At 37.7% G+C, this 24,830-nt stretch overlaps 2 protein-coding genes across 4 annotated transcripts in view; one reads left to right on the forward strand and one right to left on the reverse strand.

The window, feature by feature from the left end:
• HIPK3 (homeodomain interacting protein kinase 3) overlaps window positions 1-1,333 on the reverse strand; it is a 120,841-nt gene extending 119,508 nt beyond the window's left edge. The window contains exon 1 of one of the 2 annotated variants that reach the window (XM_052810478.1): window positions 609-1,333. The gene's annotated coding sequence lies outside the window, so the exon portion shown is untranslated. Of the gene's footprint in view, window positions 1-602 lie in introns of both variants that reach the window. The other variant, XM_052810479.1, reaches the window with a different exon arrangement.
• Window positions 1,334-1,468: 135 nt separating this feature from the next.
• The window catches only part of CSTF3 (cleavage stimulation factor subunit 3), a 50,846-nt gene continuing 27,484 nt past the window's right edge, over window positions 1,469-24,830 (forward strand). Inside the window, exons 1-3 of one of the 2 annotated variants that reach the window (XM_052811670.1) lie at window positions 1,469-1,723; window positions 10,271-10,372; window positions 10,502-10,597. In XM_052811670.1, the coding sequence (XP_052667630.1) occupies window positions 1,694-1,723; window positions 10,271-10,372; window positions 10,502-10,597 (228 nt within the window). In that variant the 5' untranslated portion in view covers window positions 1,469-1,693. Of the gene's footprint in view, window positions 1,724-1,887; window positions 2,217-10,270; window positions 10,373-10,501; window positions 10,598-24,830 lie in introns of those variants that run through there. The other variant, XM_052811671.1, reaches the window with a different exon arrangement.

The following is a 24,830-nucleotide window of genomic DNA, read 5'->3' on the forward strand; positions in this document are numbered from 1 at the left end:
CTGTAGACATGAAGTAACACATGTATTATCTAATTAGAAGTTTCACCAGTGTTGCTTTAAGCAATGTACAAGAAATTGGTTCCTAGATGGGAAACGGAAAAACATTACACTGATGAATTGGAAATGCAAATTTTTTGGGAAAGAAATTGTATTTACGTATCAAGTATTTTCAAAATGGAGTCTGTTGTAACATGGAAGAAATAGCCCATAAGAAATAACAAATTAGCCTTGTATCGCAGAATCACTGTTCTCTCAAGAAATCAGAGAACAGGACAGCGTATCTACCAAGACAAATTGATAGGTATGTTTGTATTTCACTTCTGAAGAATAACAATCAAAATTCTTCAATACTGAGAAGTAAAATGCTACTCCACAGATTGGTCAAGTAAGTGTTTACTGTCTGCTCCCTTTTTTGGCAGGGGTCAAGCTTCAGAAGAAAAGATTGCATATTATGCTTTTCTTATGTCCTCTTTCCACACATTACTATGGTTTAAGAAGGTGACTTTTGGAAGATGAAGCAGAAAGGAACCCAAAGAGTGCTAGTATCAAGTTACTTCAAGTATTTCTGCATAAGTATGACTATATTATACAATTTTAAGAACACTTACACTGCTGTTGTGAAGGCAGCTAAGTCAGCTTTCACCTTGGTATCTGTCAAGCCTCCTTTAATGAATTTGTTTCATATAGCAGTTTCTCTGCAGTGGCTGGTTCAAAGCCCTTCTCTCACGAACGGACTGGCGATTACTTTGTAAACAAAGTTAAGCAGATTTAGGGGGAGCTGCCTCCTGTGTCCTTGAGGTCTTTTGAGACAATGACCTCTTAGCCTGTCTTGTGAGCTTGCCTCCTTGATTAACAAGAACTCTTGTGAGGTGGAAGGGATGGGTCTGCTGCTAGCAGACATTGCTGACGCTTCCTCACCAAGGGCAGAGTGTCGGCTTGCTGCAAAGAAGTGACTGTTCAAGAGGCAACACTTCGTTAAGGAAATACGCCACGACGAGCCCGCAGGGCCAGGGCTACGGGTCACCAAAACCTCCTAGTTTCTGCCCACTGTCCTTCAGAGTTTCAACAATAAGCTGTCCGCCAGGAAACGGGGACCGAGCGATGGGAGAGAAGGCCCACACTGCGACCCTTACGAGCACCATGACTACGGCTACCGCGGCCCCGAGGGCTCTACTTGGCCGCCCTTCAGGGAGCGCCTCGCTCGCGGCTCCGGGGCGGGCCCCAGCGCTTCACCCTGCCCCTACGCGGCGGGAGGCAGGCCTGCCGCCCACAACACCGGGGAGCAAGGCCAGGCCGGGCCGGGCCCCGCCGCGGGTGCCGGGCCGACGACGCCCCCTCGCCATCGCAGCCTCCCTCAGCGACGCACTCACTGACTACTTCCGCCCCAGCGCCGCGCGCTGCCGTGACGCACTTCCCCCCGCGCGCCGCCACACGGCCGCGGCTCAGGGCCGCCCCCGGCTTTTCCCAGCGTCCCCCGCGCGGCGCGGCGCCGCTCCTCCTCCCGCCCCCGCTGAAAGCCGGACCGGAGGGGCTGAGCCGCCATTTTGTTGCTAGCGCTGCTGGAACTCCGGGCCGCAGCGGTTGGCGCGACCGGTGGAGCTGCCCGCGGCGGCGGCAGCAGCGCCGGGCGCTTTTTAAAGGGTTTTTTAATCTGTTTGGGGCCTCTGTGCCCCAGCCCCTGTTTTAACACGCCATGTCCGGAGAGGGAGCGGCCGGCGACCAGGTGAGCAGGAGGAGGGCGAGGTCGCAGGCCGCTCCCTCAGGGGAATAGCGGGGGCTAGGGCCGTCCGCGGCGGGGGGGCGGCCCCGTCCGGGGCTTGGCCGGTGGTGGCGGCGCTGGGCAGGCCCCGGCGGGGCGGCGGGGCCGAGCGTATGGCGCAGCGTGTGGGGCCGGCCGCCGCCCGGAGCTGCCGTCGGGCTGGCGGCCGCGCCGCGGGCTGCCCCGGGGGCTGAGGGGAGCGGGGCCGGGGTGCGGGAGCGCGGCCCTTGCCTCTTCCCTACGTCCGTAAGCCCTGCCGGTCTCCTCAGCGGCGCGGTCGGCGAAGGGCTCCCCTCCCCCGCCGCACACACCCATTTTGTGGAACGCGAGTTTATGCCGTCAGCGAAGCGTTGCGCGGGGGGAACGAAGGGGGTGCGCGGAGCCGCTCCCGGCGTCCGCCCTCGGTAAAACCGGTAATGCTCTGAAAACTATGTCTGTCTCAGCCTTCGCGTTTCTGGTAAGCAAACTTTAATGTAGGTCGAGGTGGACAATAGACACTCCAGTGAGCTTCGCTTTCCCGATCTCATTTATTCGTGGTCATTGACTACACGCACTCCGGAAGAAAATTGAAACCCGGATAAGCTGTTTACACTGATACATTTGCAGTGTTTAGTGAAGTGAGCGTTTGCTGAACATACACGCTTAACATATAAGGTTGTGTGCCTCTTTAACAATACCCTTTTCCTCTAGAATAAGGCATTATTAAAACATCTTTAAATTAGAAACCATAAAAGTATGTTTATTTAATAAAGAATCTTCTTTGTGGTACAGCATTCTTGGTCTGGGGGGAAATAACTACAGTTGGTTTTGGCTTGGGCTTTTTAATATGCTAAAATATGTATCATAACTTCTTATTTTCTAGGCAGGTGCAATCAGAGTATTGTATGTCATCTTTTCAAATCTGGTGTTACCATGAACTATCTCCTACTTACTGGCAGAATTTCTCTAAACAGGTCTTTTTAATAGTGAGAGCTATGTTTAAAATCAGTATTAATTGAAGGGGTGGGGGTGAAAGTTCCTGACTGAGGGAGGAGTGATTGATAACACTGTGGCATGCCTTAGTGGCCAATGTAGCCTACAAAAATACTTGAAATTAAGCTGATGACTTAGTGCTCCCTTAAGAAGCTTTTCTTCGAAGGATGTCAGTCTCTTTACAAAACAGGTTATGTTTCTGTGTGTCTGGGCCTGTACTCTGAAAGGGTGGTGTGTAAACTTTTTTTAAGATCATCAATTCGGGGGGGGGGTTAGGAAAGAGAAGTGCTCAGAATGTAAAATACACAGTTTCTGTCTCATTAGGAAAATATCCTATGAATTACTAGCCTGTATGTGCAAAGCTGGTCAGGTTAATAAGTATACTTCCAGTATGTTTAAGCAACAGATTCTTCAGAATGGTTTACTTCATCACAAGGTAGATGGCTACAAAGAAGTAAGAATATGCTACAATAACATTTTGATACTATTGATGTGTAATATGTTTCACATTTGAGCTTACCTGCTCCAGTATATTTTTCTTGAAAATTACATTGACATTAAATTGCATAACTAAACTGCTGGTTAAAGTAGTGTGTTTCTGTAGCTTGTAATATGTTACTATTTAACTTAAAGAAAACCAGTGCTGACTTAAGGTTTTATTTTCTTTTGCAAGGGAAAATTTAATATGCAAAAGCTTGAGTTATTGTCTCCATACTGAAGTAAAAGTTATTCTGAAAAGTAACAGCTTTAATATTGTGACGCCATATCACAGAGGGTTTTATCATTCAAAAAATTGCAAATCGTTATTTGCAGCCTATGTAAAGCATGTAGTTTAACATATGGTTTGGATTTTGGTTTTTCGATCCATATTAAGGTTCATTCTTTTTACCCATTGTGATTACTGTTTTCACATTGGGTGCACTTTAAATAAAAATAAAAAAACAAAACAAAACAGCTCTTTTATAGGTTGGGTTAAATTATTTTTTTTCCTACTCCATCCTCTTCATGAAGTCCTCTGGATTCTGGTTTTCTAGAATTCTCTAATTTTGTTATGGTCAGTTACAGCCCTTCCATCAATTTTTTTCAGTTTCACTAAGTTGTCCTCTACATTTATTTTTTTCTTACCCTGGCAGACTTCTGTTTCTTACTCCTAATGTTAAGATAGGCCATAATTTGATATCAGTGTCTTTAGCAATACTACCATGAAGTTTTCTGCACCGTAGGCTACCACTCATCCAGTTGTGTGGTGAGGCAGGTGTACCTTAAGTAAGCGTTGATGCCAGTCTAACTGTGGTCTTACAGAGCGTGATAGACCTAAATTCACTGGGTCTCTGTGGAAGGAGGAACAACAAAGCATTGTGATGGGGGCAGTCGTGTCTTGCTCCCTTCCCCACACTGCAGCTGCTATATATTGGAACCTAGTGCTATCCGAAGGGCTCTCTTGACTTTACATGTACAATATTCTTATGGTTTTAAATGTTCCTTTCTGTGGGAAGCCGAAGCTAAGCAGAGGTTGGATTGCATCTGGCTTTCCTGTTTCAGGTTTCGTCTGCTGCTTCCGCGACCAGCTTCTGAGCTTTTGGGTGTCATTTTCATTGACTGTCACATAGTTCAGTATAAGGGAGTGACTGTACAGTTAGTTTGCATCTATGTTGTGCATAAGATGCACGCATGATAGTGCGTGATGCAAATGTTAAAGATGTTTGACAAATCAGCTTTGTTAGCTCTGACTCACTGACACACAGAGGTGTCTGCTGCTTGCTTCCCAGATCTTAGGGTTTGGAGAGGACTTCCAAAAGCAGCCAGGTGAATAACAAATTGCTATGCTGTCTCCAGCAAGTACGAAGTTGTGGTAGTGTGGGAAGGAAGAACAGAGTGGAATGTTGGATGTAGGGAGGGTGGGAGAGCAAAGGTATTGTAAGGTTAACGACCCAGCGGGGGTTTAGGAGGCTTTATTGTACCAGGTACAGTGCAGTTGTGGTTGTTTCATGTTGTCTCTAACAAGACCTAAATTTGTTGTGCTCTTTGCCTCTTTCTACCATGGCAGAACCACTATTCTTCTCCACTTAATAAATATATACTTGCCAGGCATCAATTTTATCTGAAGACTTGATGCAATATTTGCTTTACCCCTGCATTAGTTGCCTTCTAATCTTTTAAGGCTAGAATTTGTATTTCATGCTTCCTGTAACTGTTTCTAAGATATGTACCCCAGTCTGTGATGCACGTTACTTCAGATGAAAATGAATCTGGTCCAAGACTGAGTGGTGGAAAAAAAGATGTCTGTATTGTCTCTGTGACTATAAAAAAAGACCTCTAAAGCAGTCTATTCCAGTTTCTTACTGGCACTTTTGTCCCTCTCTACTCCTTCCTTTCATTCATGCCTTGTGTCTGATCCAGTGCATCATGTAAGTTTCTGAATTGTAAATGCAATAATAAATGTTATTGTAGTTAACTTTAGCTTCATATTTTAAAAATAGATGTCACTGAGCTCAGTACTGAAAGCAAAAGTTTATTCTTGCAAGATTATGTGAGTTTAACATATCGGGAGGAGCCATTTGAGAGAAACTCCCCTAAAAGCATATTGTTTTATATATAGTAAAACTCGGTTTACTGTCACTGTTTACATTTACTGTAGGAACAGGTTGTAAACAGAATGAACACCAGGATTGGCGGAGGAAGACTTGAGTTGGTAATGCAGTGGGTTTTTTCCAATTTTTACACAATTTTAAATAATCTGTATTTTAGCTGTGTTTCCAGGGTCAGTAAGTTCCAGGTATACTAAGCAGAAGTTAAAGCAGAAAATATGTCTAACTGCTAACATTTGGGAAATAGTCTTATGAGGAAAGAACGGTAATCATTACTAAAACCCTCTTGATTTGTTCAGAGATATAAAACTACCAAGATTATGTTGGGGGCTGGGGCAGTACTTACAAAAGTATCCTTTTTAAATTACTTAAAATGAATATGCTGGGTTTTATCTGTTGATAGTGACCCAGTCTTAAAGGACAAACTTTTTTTTCACCGTTGTGTTCACAGGTGAATTGACTTAGTGGTAGAATGGAAGAAGGCAAGGCATTAAAAATGGATTTAAGAAAGTGCAAGGATTGATAATGTGTAACTTTAGTGTAGCGAAGGGATGTGTGCTGAAGAAAGGATTTTAAAACTTCTGTGCACATACAACTGTAACTAACTTTAAGTAAAAAAAACTTAGGCTGGACAAACCTGTAAATTAACCTAACTGGACAACTAACAGTGCTTGTTAAGTTGCATGTTAATATATTTGAAATTATATTCATTGGGTCCGTTACAGTCCAGGCTATGCTAAACTGTGCAACAGCCAGCCAAAACCTCCTAACAGTAACTTCTATCTTAATGGACATAAAACTCCTTTTGGATGTTGAACCAATTTGATTGAACTAGCCATTAAAATTCCTGCCTTTTTGTGTACAAGAGCCTATATGTCCTGTTTGTAGAAGTTCTCATTTCATAATTAGTGGTAGTTTTTAAAGCATCTTAAACTGGCCACTTCACAGATGGAACAGCTGTTTAAATACATTTCATTTTCACTGCAGAAGATCCTTTTGTGGAAACAGGATGCTTTAAGCAATTGATTGCATTAGGTGCTGTGAATAGTTGAAAGAGGTGTTTGGCTAGGTATTTTTCTTAGGCCTCGGGAAACTGTTAACTGTTGCTTTTAGCAGTAAGGTATAAACCAATAATTTTTCCTTGAAGGTGATTGATAAATAAATTCTAGTAAATACTAAAAGTTAGCTTTGTTTCTTCTGTTCTTGTTCCCTCAGACATCCTTTCTGAATTCAAATTTGGATTTTGTGCAGTTGATGTATTTTGCAGGAAGGAGCTCCTAGACTTGTTGGAGAATTTGGTTTTAGGTCTTTTCAGATTCTGGAAACAGGTCATAAAGATAATTTTACACACTTAGTATGTGTGAAACTAAAAATCCGTTGCTATTTATCTGTGCATAAATAAATAAAAGGGAAGCTGTGAGTCAGACTAGATGGTAATAATACAGATACTTGTGGACATGGAACCTCAAGTGCTAAAATAATTCTATGACCTTCAGCGGGTTGTTTGTGGGATAGGAGCCCGATTTTGTGGGAGCTGTACTGAACACAGTTATCAAAAGCAGAGGAAAAAAGTATTTTTCCAGTTTGTATGCAACAATTCTTTGCAACGTTTTTTTTTTTTCAGGCAGTAAAGAAAAGTTAAAAGCCAGTATCTATCTGATTAGGTGGTTTTATGGTAGCTTAAGCTGATCTGAGTTGGGACTGCTGAAGTCCTGTATGGTTTTGCATCCTTTATTCTGCATCACATCTGATCCTGAAATGAAGGAGCTGAACCATTAGAAAGTTAATCACTTTTCTAATAGGATTGTTTTTCTGCTGATTTAACTCCCTGAACTGGCTTGTTACAGGATGAGATTAACTAAGTGCCTCTGTTAACCAGAGGAAGGGACTGAAAATGCTTATCTAGGGGCAGGATCATGGCAGTGAACAAACACCCAAGAATTAAGTATTCACAGTGTTAGATATTGGTTGTTGTGCAAGCAGTACAATTAAAAATACATAATCGAAAGCCACATACCCTTGAACTGTGATAACAGCAGAACTAAGCACAGAGTGCAGTTAACATGTAGTTTTCAAAACTGGGATCAAATGTCTTTCTGGCTATAGTTGAGCTAGGTTAAAAGTCAAGCTCCTTTTTCCCTTTTGTTGCTTGCTTGCAGATGTTCTCACAGGTTTGATGTGTAACTGAATGCATCTTTGCTCACACTCCTAGTTCTGGCAAAATGGTCCAGACTGGAAATCCTAAGTGTTGATTTCTCCAATATATTAAGAGTGGTTATTTGTGAAGGTGCAATGTAATGAGGCCTTGTTTTGACTCGGATATAACCAGGACGCTGGTTTGCCTCTCTGAAATGTGGATGGCTTTTATCTGTCCTGAAGATGGATAGGGACAGGAGAAGGAGTGCTCACTGGCCTTCAGAAGTTCGGTGTTTTCTTACATATGACGTAAGGTACAAGCAATTTCAAGTAGTCTGGTTTAAAACCCTGATCATATTGTTATTTTCAATTCTGTAGAGCTCCTATAATTTTTGTCTTATATAACTGCATGGAGACTTTATCTGCTGCTGCTAAGTGAATATTTGCAAATTTAGGAAATAAGGTTTTTTGTTTTTTTTCCAATAAAAGAATGAACATTTTATTATGCTGCTTACATGGGTTAGGAGTCCTGTATCAAACGTATAAAATTAATGTAGGATTGCTATGATTATGCATCTTATCAGCATTTGTTTTTTCACCAGCTTGATTTATTTCAGCCTTTTTGAGTTTATTGCCCTATATCTGCATAGGTGAAATCAAATTCCTGGAAGCCGTAACTGTTTCGCTGCAGTATCAGCTGAGTTTTGTGTGTCACATGGAAAGGTTTGAGATAATACAACTGAATTACTACTAAAATAGTTGATCTTTTTAATCAAATTAATTTTATAATTTAGTTTACTGTGGGACTTGATACTTGCCTTCTAAGCTACACTGCTTTGCACTAAGCAATTAATGTTAAGAATGATTCAAAAACTGAATCAAAGAATAATGGTCTTTAAGCTCCTGTAAAGCCCCTCCTACTGATTTTTTTTCCTTTTCCCTTTCATGCATGGCTGCTATTACATGTCAGTTTAACAGTTCTGCAACATCTTTGATCATTTGTTCATTTTATAAGTAAATTTAATTTAAAGTCTTTTAAGGGATATGCCTTGAATTATATCCTGCTAGTAGGACTGACACAAAAACTGGTAGTGCTGAAAACTATTAAAAAATGTGGTAGCTTTTTTAAATGATCAAGCTGAATTGCAAGGTATAACACAAGCAACTGATGTAGTGCATTTGCAGAGGTTGACAAAAGGAAAGGGGCAGGGCACTCCTGAAAATAAAATTGATGTTTGTAAGTAACTCAGGCTTACTGCATTTGCTAGCCTCAGCTTTTTCTTTTCTTTAAGTCACTGTTTTGTACAATAGTTCACTGGCAGCTTATCTTCATATAATGCCACTGTAAATGGTGTTCCAGTAAAATTCATTAATAATACCTTGGATTTCTATTCTTGGAACACGTGCTTTCCTTCAGGAGTAATGTGCAATAGTGATGCTTGTTAATTTTACTAGAAGGCATACCTCTGTAGTACCTAGTTACCTTCCGTTTCCCTTTATAGGTGTGTGATGGCACCTTTGATAGAGAGGAGTATTAGTTCTCTCTGTCCTGTTTACTGTCTTTTTCATTTTCAGAGCTATGTATTGACCCAGATGCAATATTAAGAATTAAAATTATTCCCTTGAAATAATCTTTTAGCAACTGACAGGTTTTTTTAGAGTTTTCTGTACAGTAAGTCAGTCACTGCGCTATACAATACAGAATCTTATGTTCTAACAGTAATTATGTAGCTAACTTGTAAAATTTCACAAGAAAGGTCTTGTAGTAATAATTTACAGGTTATTATCGTTGCATCTCATGAAGGCAAGAATTTACATGATCATGTGATTTGAGACTGCTAACATCTGCCTGAAAATGAGTCAAGTTTAGAAAGTTAGTAAATAAGCTGTTTGGAGTACAGGTCAGAACAATATTTCATGCTTAATAAAAAAACTTGTATCATTTAGGGTTGTAACAAGCACGTATTTTAAAGCTTGTCTGCATGTGATCATCAGGTTGTAATTTTTTTCATCTACTTTGTGCTAACAGTGTTAAATCTAGAAAAAAAAATCTGGAGATAATAAAGTAAGATTTCCACAAGTCTTTAAAAGAACACTTAAACCTATACTACAATAGTAAACTATGTTAAAAAGTTAACATTCAATTTGGTAAAGCTTTTGGTATCAAAAAAAGCTTTTAAACTCCAGTATGAATATCTGTGTTAAAAAAGCGGTTTAAGGTAGTTAGAGCCAAAGCTACAGGAAGGCAACTTGAAAGAATACTCTGATTGACAGATCAGAAAGTTAACAAAGAAGTTGTGCTTGGATAACATGTATGTTGCTGCTAGAACTGCCATCTCCTAGTTTTCTTGTTAAATCTGTAACTTGTGATATGAAATACTTACTGTCCTGCATATACTGAATGACGCATGCAGCAACCTGAATTTGTTTGGCTGAGGTCTGTAATAGAAAAATTGGTCTGGATTTACTTTTTACATCTTAAAAGTATCAGGTCAATAAAACTGTTTAAAATTCATAGTGCAATAAATTTTCTGGCAGCTCAGATTTGTTCTCGTGTTTTAGAAACATTTAGTCAGTTTAGTCTAGCTTTTTGCTGGATCACCAAATATGTAGAACTTGTTGCGGTAAGAGTGCCTTATCTTACTGGGACAACTTGTTTTCCAGGTAAAAGTACAGTTTAGTAACTCCAGCATAAAAACTGAGATCTGGAATGTTACACTGTCAGAATGTTGTCATTAGCTTGACTTTGTAGCTGGGAACAGAACTTTTCAAACTCTACCTGTGATCTCTTATGTCTTCTTTTTAATTTTTCTAGGCTGCTGAATATGTCCCAGAAAAAGTGAAGAAAGCTGAAAAGAAACTAGAAGAAAATCCATATGACCTTGACGCTTGGAGCATTCTCATTCGAGAGGCACAGGTTTAGTGACATAGGATTACATTTCCTTATCTATGGTCCACTCGCACTATTTGGTTCTGGAGTAAAATCAGCATATTCATTTACATAAATCATAATATTGTAAATGCTGTTTTGATTTTCAATTTTTAGAATCAACCTATAGACAAAGCACGGAAGACCTATGAACGCCTTGTTGCCCAGTTCCCCAGTTCTGGCAGATTCTGGAAACTGTACATTGAAGCAGAGGTTAATATTTTTACATTTTTTCTTATATAACATTTAATAGGAGTTTAAGTTTATACTATCATAAGCATAAATAAGATAGGCACGTAATATCTAGGGAAAAGGGGATTTTAAATATGCCTTGCCTTTATTTTGTAAAATAGGTATGAAGTAGTGATTAAAATGAATTCTAAAGTATTGGGTCTTTTATGAGTTGATGATTGTTGCATTATGGAGTTGCAACAACATTAAAACCGTTTCAATGGTATTGGAGTGCTTTAGCCTTTTATTTACTTGTCGTGTCAATTTATTGCCTCCCGTGTCATTTATTTAGAGGACTTTTTTTTTTTTTTTTATTTATACATACCAACTTATTTGAATGACTTTCTGTGAATGTTTGGGTCTTCTAATTTTTTTGCTTTCTTAGGGAATCGAGTGTTTCTGTGAATAGTGTTTTCCGGGAGGGTGTGGGATGGAAGCTGATTTCTGGAATGAAAATGCTGGGAAAATGCATTAGCACAACTCATTAGCTTCCAAAAATCTGAACAAAATTGTGATTGTTTACATAACTATATAAAACTTCCCACTAAGTGCATTGATCATTTAAACAGTCTTTAAAGACATACCATGAAATGCACTGTATAATCTGAGTATTTTTATTATTTTTTTTATTTTCTGTAGCTGATATTTAATACTAATACACACGCTTTTTGCGGGCATCTTCTAGCTGCACATTTTTCTTAAGAAACAGGTCGTCTACATGCTAAACTATGGGGGTGGGGACCTGTGTTCTGTAGATGAGAAATGAGATAGCTAAATTTTTTTCCATTTTATGTGACAATTGCGAAGCAGCAATCTAAGTGGCAAAACTGCATTGTATAGTTATCATACTTTATTTTACATTAAATTACGTATCCAAATATGTTCTGGCAGTAAATTTTGAAGATTATTAAATAAAATTGGGATAATGGCAATATAACAAATTTTTATATTGCAGTTTATAGTAAGATGTTACAATGCAAAATAATGCAACCTAAATTTAATATTACTTAATTAAATATCATAGAATTTTCACTATTTTGTTTCCAGTCATTTGTAGTAGTAGTTGGAATGTTGGTGATTGAACGTATTTGGGAGATTGTGAATGCACTAACACATACAGATGTGTATTTTTCCTTTTGGGACCCTGCAGCCAAATCCATTAGCCTCTTGTACCCTGCAATGTTTGCTACAGGATCTAGTCTTTAGAACTGAATCTAGTTTGATGATTACATTACCTGATTTCTGTGCTTATTTAAAACCTTTATCTTTCCCATGCCTCAAATTTGAGTTGCGTAAGACCACCTCAGAAAGCCTGTACTATGTTGTAGATCTTTCAGCAGAAAGTACTATTATCAGTGTAAAGCTTCTTGTCTGAGGCTTCTTGTCTTGAACCATGTTCAGAGATGAATTGACAGGCATTACCTCCCTTAATTGATACATTTTAACTAATTTATAATCTAGTAGTATTTAGAAACATTAACAGTGGCAAAGCTTAAAACAGTCTAGGGTATAGTTTTTACATGCTTCTTCAAGGAATGAAGATCAGCTTCTACCGGCAGGTATGGTAACCAGGTAACACAAGGTAAATTTGAGAAGGAAAGAATTGGCATAAAGATCACTAGTTCACGTGTGTGTGTGTTTGTGTGTGTGTGCGCGTGCATGTGTCTGCCTATAACTACACTTCAAATATAAGAGAAATGGAATATATGATTCTCTTATTCATAACAATGGAAGAACGTGAACCGTAGAGTTCTGGTAGAGGTGCACTTGAAAAGGGTTATATTTGAAAGAAATGTAAGAGCTTACTTTTTAGAAGTGTTTCTTTCATCTTAAAAGGCAAATTTTTAAAATACCAGTTATGACTTATATTTTCAACTTTTCTTTCCTGGTTCCAGTAACTTCTCGCAAAACTCGAATAGTGACCGATTTAACTAAAAAGCAACATGCTTATCTCTGCCTTTTTTTAGTATATGTAACTATTTATAGCTATAAGCTGAAATAACTCTTTATTTCCAAATTCCTCTCTTAAAATTATATATTCACACAATTGGGCACTGTCGTCAGTGGTGTTTTAAGTTGTATATCATGTGTACAGTCCTGTCTTGAGAGTAAATTCAAAATGAAATGTTTTCTCAAATGTTCTTTTAACAGTGTGGTTGAATATAAATTAAGACTTCAATTAATTTTTGAAGGCTACCTGAGATAGAGAAATCGTTTTGAGGCTTCTTATACTGCAGCCTTAAGATGTACAAGGAATATAGGGAAGGTATTTTCCAAAAGCTTTTTTCCTTGGAAATCTTACTAGTCTCCTCCTGCTAGAAAGTTTCTCTTGGATGGTTCAGATATATAGATCTTTCCAGCCCTGAGTTTGGGGAAGTAGCCTGTGGTAAATCTTTGTTTAGCATTGCTTTTGATTCACTTTCACTGCTGCAGTATTTAAATCTGAAAATTGCTAAATCTTCAGTCATCTGTAAGCTGTGTTTTTCCTGATGTCAAAACAAGCATATCACTTTCCTCTTTAACATGATAACGTTTCCTCTTTGCATCACAGAAAGACAAAAAGGGAGAGGAAAGCGGGGGTTGTTTTCTGGCAGGTCGTCTTTCACTAGGTAATTTTGTCCTCTGAACAACATAAATCTGAGCTGAATATCATTACATAGTGCTGGTCTGTTATTGGAAGATGAGCTAGGGTGAGGGTTATGATTATGGCCTTACAAAAGAGGAAGTAACCCTTTAACAGCTGTGTTCTTTATAAATTGTTAGAAATCTTTAAATTTCCCTTTGCCTAACTTGAGGAATGTGTTCTTTTTAGTCACTTCCGATCTTCAGGTAGAAATCATTGTTTATATGAACAATAACTGTTTCCCTGCATATGCTAGTTCATTTTGTAATGTAAAACTTAAGTGCAGGCCTTACTGCTGTGATTTCCTCTTGTTTTCCTTTTTATGTATGACTTTATTCCCTAGTAGAATACAGTGTAAAGCAGTGCTCAGCACTTAATGTATCATCTAACTTATTGCTATTGATATACAGACTGTGCTGAAGTAACTGAATGCTTTACATTTCCATTTCATGTGTCAAGCACAGATTTATATGCTCTGGTCTCTCTTTTACAACTGGTTTGGTAGTCAGTAGAACATGGAGATTAACTGGGAAGAGCATGCTTTGACAGTTTGTTAATGGGAACTCTACTATTAAAGTTTGAATTGGTCAAAAAATTTTCATTCTCACACTGGTTCTTTTTCTTCTAACATTAAAAGAAGCAGTTGCAGGACATAGAAATAATAGAATTGAATTAAACAACTCCCAGCTCACACCGGTTTTGGGTCATAGCATTTGAATGCTTAAGACTTGTGAGAATAGAGTTTTGTTTAGTGGATTTGACAGACTATGTAGTCTATTTTTGATACATATTTTAGCAAGTAAAATAGTTAACTTGCTATTCTGCATCTACTAAAATTTAGGAAGTGGTACAGTAATGCCACTCTTCTTACTCGGACTCTTGTTTTCTCTAGTTGCTTAAAGCACATTTTTCTCTTGATACCTTTCCCATAAAAATCTACTTCCAGAAAACTTGAATCATTTCACATGTCAGTGCCTCTTTCACAGTTTTAAAAAGGAGCATGTAAGTCTCAGTCCCACATGTGCCATAATGTTAAATTCATAGATGACATGATCTGGATTCTAGCCTGCTCTGCTGATTTCCTGTGTCTTCTTGGGTAAGTTACTTAACCTGTTTTTCCATTATTAAAACAGATACCTACCTACCTCACAGGGTTGTTGTGAGGCTCACTTTAGTGATTAAAGTGCTTTTGGCATCTGGCTAAAAGGTGCTACAGAAATGTAAAAATAAATTCTGATGTAATACCCTATGATCCCATAGGCCCAGCTGTCTCTTACTATTTCCTTTGTCTCTTTGACTGTTTGAACCATCTTTTAGATACAGAAAGACTTGACAATGCTTTTCATGCACTTGAAAGAACTTTTACTTTACCAGTGTTGTAAATATTTCAGTAGTTCTCAAGCAAGCATTTGAAGTTGTCACCTTTTTCTCTGCTAGTTTCCTTTGAGAAATCACCAGGTTGAAAATCCTCTTAAGCACATTTATTAAACTATGTTCATGTATTTGCAACATTTTTTAAATGATCTAAAGAATTTTTAGTTCCAGTTGCTCTAAGTGGAAACTTTAATCTGTAATTGTCCTGAATGTTTCAGGCCAGTTCACACCACACCTTTTTACTTTTTTTGTTGTTGAGTATATTGCATTATACCCTGGTCACTTTGAACTGTTGTTATTAGGGGTTGAAAGGTTGCCATCATTAAAGATTTAAAAATCATAAGCACAAGACAGTTGTGACACCCCAAGTCTAGAAACAATAAACACAAAGCTAGTAACGTGCATGTAAAGTGTTTGGCTGTTAATATGTATTTTTTGTCTTGCGAATTTTGCAAGTAAGACTCCTGTGTTATTGCTTGTTCTAAAGAAATGAAACTAGATATATTTGTTCAGATAACTATTTGATATGAACACTTTGAATTTTAGATGTCTCGGTAACAAATCAGATGCTGTATGAGGATTCAGAGGGTGGGACCAAGGCTTAGGGTTGATTGTTTTGCATTTCATCATATGCAATACATCAGTATCTTTAATTCGTGTAATTCACACTGGTGTGGATACTAGTCAGAATGTATCATTTAACATACTTGTATATGAAATATGTAAATAAAACCATTTAGAAAAATGATTGTTTTTGTTTAAAATGTTTGTGTTTCTTCAAAGCATTTTCTTCCCCTTTTTACTTTAATCTGGTTCTGAGTTCAGAAAAAAATTGTTATGCATACCACCAAAATTCTTCTGCTTGGGGAAAAATGGGAACTGACTTCTGTCAGGATGAAGGTGGAGTGATCAGAAGTCAAAGTAGAATAGACTTCTTGCCTGAGATTTTGTTTAGTGGTACTTTCAACTGAAAATATTGTATGTATCACTAGCTGATCGTTGTTAATTTCCTAATGGAAGGCATACCCATTATAATCCATGCCCACCCTGCTAGTCTACCACATTTCTCATAGTAAACTTCTGCTTTTGAGTAACTGCCGTACAGGTGCTCTGTACAAACATCCATACTGCACATTCTTGACTACCTCAGTCAGAGATTTTTTAATCTTTTTTACAACTGTATTATTTATGATCTTTTCTTATTCATGTGTGGACTTGTTCCATTTCTGTTAATAAATGTTGTTCTGTCTGTGTGATTATTGTAGACTTGCACTAGAAAGTGAATGCAACTTCTTTCCTGTCTTTTCTACTCAATATGTAAATACAGGCATGTACATCTTGCATAGTTGCCATGGTCCTACAAGTTGTATAATATCAGAAAGTTATCCACATAATTGACATTTGTAGTTTCAGAAGATGCGTGGTACAACACTAGTGCATTTCTTTATAATTCTATTTTCTGTATCTGATCATTAAAATTATCATGAGAAAGTGTTAGGAATTTTAATTTTTGAAGTGGAAGTGATGCCTAATGAAGAGATTACTATGAACCCTCTTCTATAGTGTGTTGCTGTTTTCACATGAATAAACATGAACTGCTTCCTGTTCTGTTGTATTCTTTCCACATGGGGTGACAGAAACATCCCTATTAGAAGTGTTAGTTATATAAAACTCTTGTTCACAACACTTTTGAAGTCTCACTTTCAAATGTAACGAGGACAGTGAAAACTTTTCTCGTTGTGTGCTTTCTTTTGTCAAAGTCATTTGCTGATCCTTCTATTGATATTTAGAGGGGGGAATATGTGTGTTGGGTGAGGAACAAACTTGAGCTTCTTTCGTATGTCTGAACCTGAAAAAAACAGAAGTAAAAATGTAGCTTTCTTGTGTACCCTGTATTAGCTGCAGATTGGTTATCTTCATCTACATGGGTGAGGGAACTATAATTGTAATTTCTCATTCATTTCTACATCTCTTCCAGCTTCCAGTTGTCAGCTGGTTGAGTTACCTGATGCTCTTTATTCAGATGTTGAGAAGCGTGATGGCTGAGAGAACATGTTCTGTTAAACTTTACTAGTACTACTGCATAAAATAATGCTTTACTTTATTCTGCAGAATCTCTCTGCAGACTATAAAAAGGCTTTGAGTCGCTGCTGTGGTGAAGGACAGTGGCTTCTTTTAGCTAGAAACTCTGTGAAGGCAAACCATTTGTTCTGGCACTCCTGTGTCCTGTTAGTACAAATGCTCTTCGTTTAAGAGCGTGCGTTGTTTTTTCCCCTTGTTAGGGTGTGCTTTTTCTCACTGATGGCTTCAATGTGACAGGTGCTCTACATCCAGTAACAATTTTGGACTTCTGCAATGAAGTGTTCTGTACCTAATACTGTAAGCTTTGACATTTTTCCTTTCTTAGATAAAACAATTCAAAAGTGAGAAGAAGTGATATGCATTGGTGCATAACTGTACCATTGCACAGGCAGCATTCATGTGTTTTTGTGGCACATTGTGTGTACATGCAGTTAACTACACATGAGAAGATCTTACGGTGATTTGAATCTGATCCATATTGGGGTTTAACTAGTTTGGAAGTGACAGATGTTCATAGTGTAGAAGCTTGGCACCATTTCCAGAGTTCATTGGAACTGTGGCATACAGAAATGTTTCATTTTAAGGATAGGCATTGTAACTAGAAAGGTATTCTTTTTAAATTTAGTTTGTGGACAGTTTTCAGTAATACTGCTATAGAGTGGAGTCCTATTGCATCTTGAGAAAAGACTGTTTAATAGAACTCACTTCTAACTTGAAGTGTAAACATTTCATCTGGTTCAGGGTCTGTTCCCTTAGAAGCAGATTGTACTAAGCCTTTTGACAGGGTCTGTGTACTAATCTTAGTTTTCACAAGTTCCAGTGAGCACACATTGCTGATCCGTTAGTAGATCCTGTAATCAAAGGTCTTGTAGACTGGCTGCTGGGCTAAAGGCTTTCAGAGCTTTAACATCTTCAACTTTCTCCAAAAGGAGGAGAGCTAGAATTGTTGGTATGCTGAGGAAGCTTGGTAATTTTACTCGTATTTTCACACCCAGTCTGTGTTTCAGCAAAACAGTTACAGAGCTTATGCATGGAACTAAATTATATAGGTTTTATCATTATTAATTCAAACTCTGTTCCTCAGAATCGACTAATGTGAAAAGTTTAGTAGTGTGATGGAGGGTCAACTGTCTTACCTCATTTGATTCCTGTAATATGACTATATAAAACTTAGACTTTCTAATGAGGGCAGCTTACTGTCTCCAGTTCCCCATGGTTTGCATTAGTGCATGAGATAGAGAATAAGGAATAACCAGTGTGTGAAGCTGGAAAGAGAAATGACTGTACACTCTTTGAAATGTTAATCCATGACCATAGCAGAACAAACTCTTACTATATACAGCCTGATACTTCCATTTTGGTTTATGTGAGAATGAGTATCAAATACATTTTAAAAAATACTTTGCAAGTCATGCATTTGGACTAGAAAGATAACTTGCAAAATGATGCCTGTTGTTTGATGTAGTATTTTTTTATGTCCAGACTGCAGCAAAGCCATCAACTTCCTTCAGATATCATCCCTCCTGGAAGCATAGGTTTTCAAACACCGTTCTTTCCGTTTAAACAAAAATAAACTCTACTCAGAGATTAAAGTGGATTAGATTTACAAAAATGAGGTGGCAGGTATGTGGTTATGTATGTGCTGTCCTGTAGATAAAACAGACATGGTGAAGTTAGCATGCGAGCTAACTTCATTGTGTTCAGTGGAACTACATTTATACGTGAAACTAAGCGTGTTTAAAAAGTTCATAGTGTGACCAAATAGCAAAAAGGGCAACTTGGTTGCAGCTGGGTCTTTATTTTGTTTTCCTTAGGAAAGGGGAAGATGCCTTGTCAAAGAACAAAAAGTTGAAAGGGTCTTTCCCCCCCTCCCCTCATCTTCTGTTTATCTCTCCTGCTTGGAGAAATAAAATGTGTAACACTGTTGGCTATAGTTGGTGGCATTTTATAGTGTATGTACGGGTGCTGGTACAACTTTCAGTTAAGTTCTCTCAATTTAGGAGCTGTTTTAGCATATTTTCAAAATAGTTTCAATTGGAATTTGAACTATGAAGTGACTTGTCCTATTTCAATGCTGATACCATTCATCTCAGATCTGCTTTCAGGCTATATGAAGGGGAGGAAAAGAATGTTGTATTGATTTCTGTCAAATTCTGCATCCCTGCAGCTTCCATTAAGGGCATGTTCCCCAATATGTACACACACGTATATGTTACTTAACCAAGTGATGGATCAGAAGAAAAAAAAGCATACTTAGCATTTCCAAAATTAGAAAGGAAGGTAAAGCAACAATCAAATGCACCATTTACAATTCACTGACAAAATTTTGATTATTTTAGTTTTTATGGTTAAATGAAAACATGCTGTAGGTTCCATGCCTGTGGATTCCTCTGGAATCTCTCGAACTATGTATGTGTATACATGTTCATTTGATATGTATATATGTGCTTATGTAATAAGGTCTCACAGCATAATTAATGTTCTTTTAAAATCATAGTAAATAGAAATCTGGGTATATGAGCATATCAGCGCAAATTGTCTACAGATAATTTACTTAGATTACTTAAAAGTTTATAGATGCTCATAACTTACAAAAATAATTTGTCCTCAGTGGCATATATTTAAAATAACAATGAATGGAGTTTTTTTTATTATATACAGCTTCAGTCTCAGTACAAAAATATGACTTGATGCAGTATGTAAAGGAGTGGGAAAAATAGACCGTTAGATTTCCTGCTTTACTTCTGTTGTCTTGAACACAGTATTGGCCTGCCTTTTCTCCATTCCTCCCTATCCATCCAAAGGTTATTTTTGTATGTTTTCATGGGCAGAATTAGAAGTGTGTTTGCTGTAAGACTTGTGGACTATCAGGTATTGCTGTGGGCCGTATCTTTCAATGCACCCTTGCAAGTCATCTTTCAGGTGACAAGGAGGTCTCAGGAGTCCTTATCAAGAAGCTGTCTTTGGACAGTTCGGACATGTTCTTTGAATTTAAGTATCATAATTCTACTTGCAATTTTTGATGGGGCAGAATGTGGGGGGAGGAGGGGGAGATTCCCTAGTAATGAAATAATTGTAACTTTTTTTTGCCTTTCTGTAACTTTACTGATTTTGTTTAAAAAAAAAAAAAAATCCAAAATTAATCCCATGACAAATCTTTTTACATCCTAATTATTGCAGAAGAAATCTGGTTCTCTTAAGGTGTCTTAATTATGCTTATGCAACTGGATAGCTGCCAGTGAGTTTGTAATGGTGTTGCATTTGTAAAGCACGCAAACACATTTAGCAGCCTATGATATGCAGTATGTTGTAGGAACAGTTCTGAATGAGTTTCATTTAAACTTTCCCTGAAACTTGGTTTAGTTAATCTCTATGGTTTACTCTTTTGTATTTTATTACAGATACTTAGAAGATAAAATTGTTACTAGAGCATATCATGTAGGAACTTCAGGTGTAAGAAGCCCTCTCATTGATGTGACTATTGTGGAGAATAGAATGATAGTGATTTAATACATGTAAGCTTTCATCTACTAAAAGGTGTTACGCACTTTTTGCTAACATGCGATTAATATAGGTTGAACATGAGTGACAGTGAATAAGTTTACAGAAAATTGCTTTTGTAACATATCTTGCTGGTGGAAGTTTAGCTTGCAGCTTTCCTTCCCTTAGCTATGTCAATTGACCCCTCTCCCCAGATTTTCCATAGACGTTGAAGTAACTATTAGTTTTAGTACAAGCAGCACGCTTTGAAAGTCTGTGTGCATAACCTGATAGCGCTGACAAGTTCATACATGAAGAAACATTTCCTTCATACTGAATTAGAATGGCAAGCCTTACACAGAGAGCCTTAGTCTAGCAGTTTTAATTTCACTAGAGGAATTTCATCATTCTAGTACTGACTGACTGTGGCTTTGGGAATTGTAAATTCTGTCTAATTGTAAAATTGTGCTAGAAATGCTTGCTCTGTGGTGATGATAACTGATCATTATATAAAAAGTAACTGAAAGAAAGTACGGTTCATTTATAATGAAGAATGTAAATTTCAAGTGGACTGGTCTTAAATAGACTGGGATAAATGTTTATAAGTAAGTGTCCCTGACAACCCTACTAGCTACTTAAGGTTTTCTTTGTAAAAATACTCTCTAAAATAGTCCTCAATGCATGAGTTTTTGGTTCCAAGTTACCTGAAAAAAATGCTGTGGATGCAAGCTAAAACATTTAACAGAGAGCAGTGTCCCCATCCCTGCTCCACTCCCTAAAAAAAGGAATTGCTGCCCTGGTAAGTATATGTTACTTGCCCATTATTGTTGCCCACTAGCTAGCATTCCTCAGGGAAATGTTAACAATATATTTATGTCAACTGAAATTCTGCACAGGAGTACTTGAGCAGGATGGGCAGTATAAGTAGTTGTTTAAAACCTCAGAATATTCCATGCTATTTGCCCTTGATAAAATCTCGGTGCTGGTAAACCTGAGCAGGAAACTGACTATACAATTTAAAGGATAAAACTTCTCCAATATAAGATGTGACTAAACATAATTCAGGCTTTGCTTTTTTTCTTTTGTAAATTCAATTTGAGATTGATACTTAAAAATTATATCCCTCATGCTTTTGTGTGTGTGTTAAAGATGGGTATTAAAAAGGAAGTACTATGGAACTTTAAAATTAGCTGACAGACTTTAATTCAGCAGAAATATTTTTCTGGCACTAAGCACATGGAGGTAAGTTTCTCTTTTCATAATGCCACAAAGTTTCTGCTGTTCTTGCTACTAGTCTTAGCTGTTAAAAAGAATATTTCTTTTGCATAAGAAATCTTGCCTATTTACAAAGCCAAAAGTCACAAAGTTAGATATTACATGTTTATTTCTCATTTTACTGATGTTGCTAAAATTCAGTTTTGCTCCCAGAAAAGTTTTGTGATATTTTTTTTTTTCTTTCCCATTTGCAGAAATTCTAAGAATAGGGTTAATCTGTGGGTGGTTTTAATTTACTAATGAGAAAAATATGGGTGTTTCTAAATAATTAACTTTGATAATTCTTGTTTATCTTTGGTCTGAATCAAATGAAGACACAGCACTGATGAGGTGTTATCGTTAGTCTGCATGACAGACTTAGCAGCAGTCTGTCATTTCTGCAATAGCTTCGTAGTCAAACATTTTTCATTGCTGTTAGAGTGTACTTTTGTGCATCCAATGCGTAGAAATCTTGACCAAGTGTTAAGTTGCACTAACCTACTTGAACTCGGTAGTATTATCTGCGTTTTGCCTTTCTCTCAGGCTGGCAGAGTTGCTAAAAACTGTCTATACTATGACATTTTTCACCTGTGTGAGCAGAGTTTTCTGCTACAGTCTATATTCAAGGTCAGTTCTCTGCTCGGGCGCTGGCTGATTCAGTGAATCATGGAGGTTTTGTAGTGATGCTTCACCATATTGCTAAATCTTCAGACTGGATTTTTTAAGCATGCTGCGTCACCATGATGATATACACCAAAAACAAGTCAAGCACCGTCGTCTTCCAACGCTAGGGTAAAATTTGAATGTGGGAAATTCACGCCATTTCTTGAGAACCTTGTCTGCCTTGCTGTGAGATGAATCTTCCCAATTTAGGTAGTTTACATTATGTTTTAGTAGCAGTTCTCTGTTCTATACTTAACCAAATATTTTCTGCCAGTGATAGAGATTATCAGTTAAGCTACTGTTAGTTATCTGTCGCTTTTACAGATGATGGTGGTTTGTTACTGTTGTGTGCTTGGTGTCTTTACATCAGACCAAATGCTGCTCTTGGCATCCTAGCTTAAAGCAGCCAAATATAACAAACAAGAGAGAGCTGTCTTAGTATTTCTGGGATCCCTCATGTGCTTCTGTGCTAATTAGATGCAAGAAATCAGCTGAGAGCCTACATACACCATTTTTTAATGCAGTGCTTGAAACTGGCAGGCATTTTGCAGCATTCTTTAATGCAAATGCTATCCGAAAGTATTCTGTATTTTTCTGTCCAGTCTTTCTCTACATAACAATGCATGTATCCTAGCAGTTAAAGTCCTCACGGTCCAAATCAAATAATTACCTGCTGTCCATCTACTGAAGAGGCTCTTTTTTACAGAAAGTTTTAGAATACTTTGCTCTGGGTTTCTGACTCATCGGTTAAAGCAGAAAAGCCTCAAAATGCGCAGTTTGAGGGGTAGGGGGAAGAAGTATCAAGCTGACTGGATCCCTGCTGTCTTAAGTAGTTTCCCAGTATATGTCTAATTCTACATGGACACTACTTAGCTTTAACCTCTGAAGGCATCAAGCTGAAGTTTAAAAGGGATGGACAAGGGGAAGCCACTGTAAAAAACTGTACTTTGTACAGTGTTTAAGTGGAGAAAGCAGTGTGGCATTTAAATATTCTAGAAACCTGTTTTTTAATGTACTAACCAATCTGATTCGCTGGCATAGTAATTACACTCAAATTCAAGTATTCTGGAAACAGAGGTCCCAGAATAGTTGTACTGAGTCTATCTTCTTTTTTGGATCAAGTCTTTAACCAAAAAGATTTGCATATTTATGTGGTTTCAGATGAGGCTGGCTGTGATCACTCCAGACTTGGTAACTAGATATTGAGAAGACCCTACAGTAAAACTCATATGTTGAAGGAAACTATTAATTCTTACCACTGAATGCTACTTTTATAGCGAATTTTGTTTCCTCTTCATTGCCAAAAGATAGAAATCTGGATGTTTAATTCTGTAATTGACTTTTAAAATATAGTCTTTCCTTTTTTAACATTATAGATGAGACTTTTCAGTAACTATGATTAAGAATATGCATTCTCAGAAAAGAAATGGTAGAGAATTTCCTCGACCTCTGACAGACATATGAAAGATTTTTTTTATTAGGGCAGCTGCCTGTATTAGAAAAATACTTTAATTCTCTGAACTTCAGCTGGAATATCTCATTGCTGTAGAACAAAACCAGCTCAGTCATTAGGTTAATCTTACATTTCTGAGGAAGATTATTTTCCCGGATTAGTAAATGACTGACATAATGTTTCTTCATGATTTTATAGGAAATCCATGGCGGCAAAGCCAGGACCCACATCCCCTCCTTATAAGATTATTTTTGTAGCATTGCAGTTCAAGTGCATTTGGTTTTGGTTTAGTAAGGGTTTTTTTGTAATGCAGTATATATCCTGTCAACTGCAAATTGATGCTACGATGCAGTTGCAGAGTATTACTTGTGCCTGAGCATTATTCTCCACTGTTAGTTTTTAGATTTCTGATTCTTGTTTTCCTGTGACGAGACAACTGTTGGTCAAACATTAGAGCCTCTAGCCACCTGTGGAGACTTAGGACCAATCTAATGGTTTCGAGAACCATTCCTTGGGCCATTTTTGCAACAGATTATTGGAAAATTACTCTTTACATTCCAGCTGTGGAGACGAAACGTTACGAACAGTTTGTCCTCTGCTGATGGGTCAAGCTAGTCTTGTGCTAATATTGTAACAGTAAGAAGATTGTGCTGTATGATAGTTACATCTTCTAGTACCATTTTTTACTCTTTGAACAACTTGTGTTCCTTTTCCTTAGGAGAATTGCTTGTTTGGCTGTCTTTATTTTGGGGAAAGCCTTTATTAGACCAGTTCGACACTAGAAAATCAGAGGAATTAATGCATGGTCTCTGAATTAATTTGACCACTCAAGAGGGCAGCAGTTCTTTCTGGTCCCGAGATGTCTTCATTTGGACTATTAACCCTTTTTGCTAAGTCAGTGTGGAGACTGTTTAAGGGACCTTTGCTGCTTTCTAGAGGCGTTGCATCTTTTTTTAAATGTATATTCAAGGATCCCTTTAAAAAGTAAAATCTCTCTGAAATTCTAGCTTGTTCAGGTGTATTATTAACCTAAAATCTTGTTGAATGAATGGAGAATTCTTAAACCTTCCATACAAAAATTATTATTATTTGATAACTTTATTCTACAGAAATAAACTTTCTGAAATATCATAATTCACAGTGTGTAACAATTACGGTTATCAGACTTAGCCTTTTCCGCACTTCTATGCAAGTGTATTTGAAAAGAACGTATCAAAACTGTAGGCGCGCAACGAGTGTAGTGAGAAGTCATCAAACTATAAACCTAATGGGGAACCTAATGACCC

The sequence above is a fragment of the Harpia harpyja genome, chromosome 16 (genome assembly GCF_026419915.1).
Source record: "Harpia harpyja isolate bHarHar1 chromosome 16, bHarHar1 primary haplotype, whole genome shotgun sequence".
Taxonomy (NCBI): Eukaryota; Metazoa; Chordata; class Aves; order Accipitriformes; family Accipitridae; genus Harpia; species Harpia harpyja.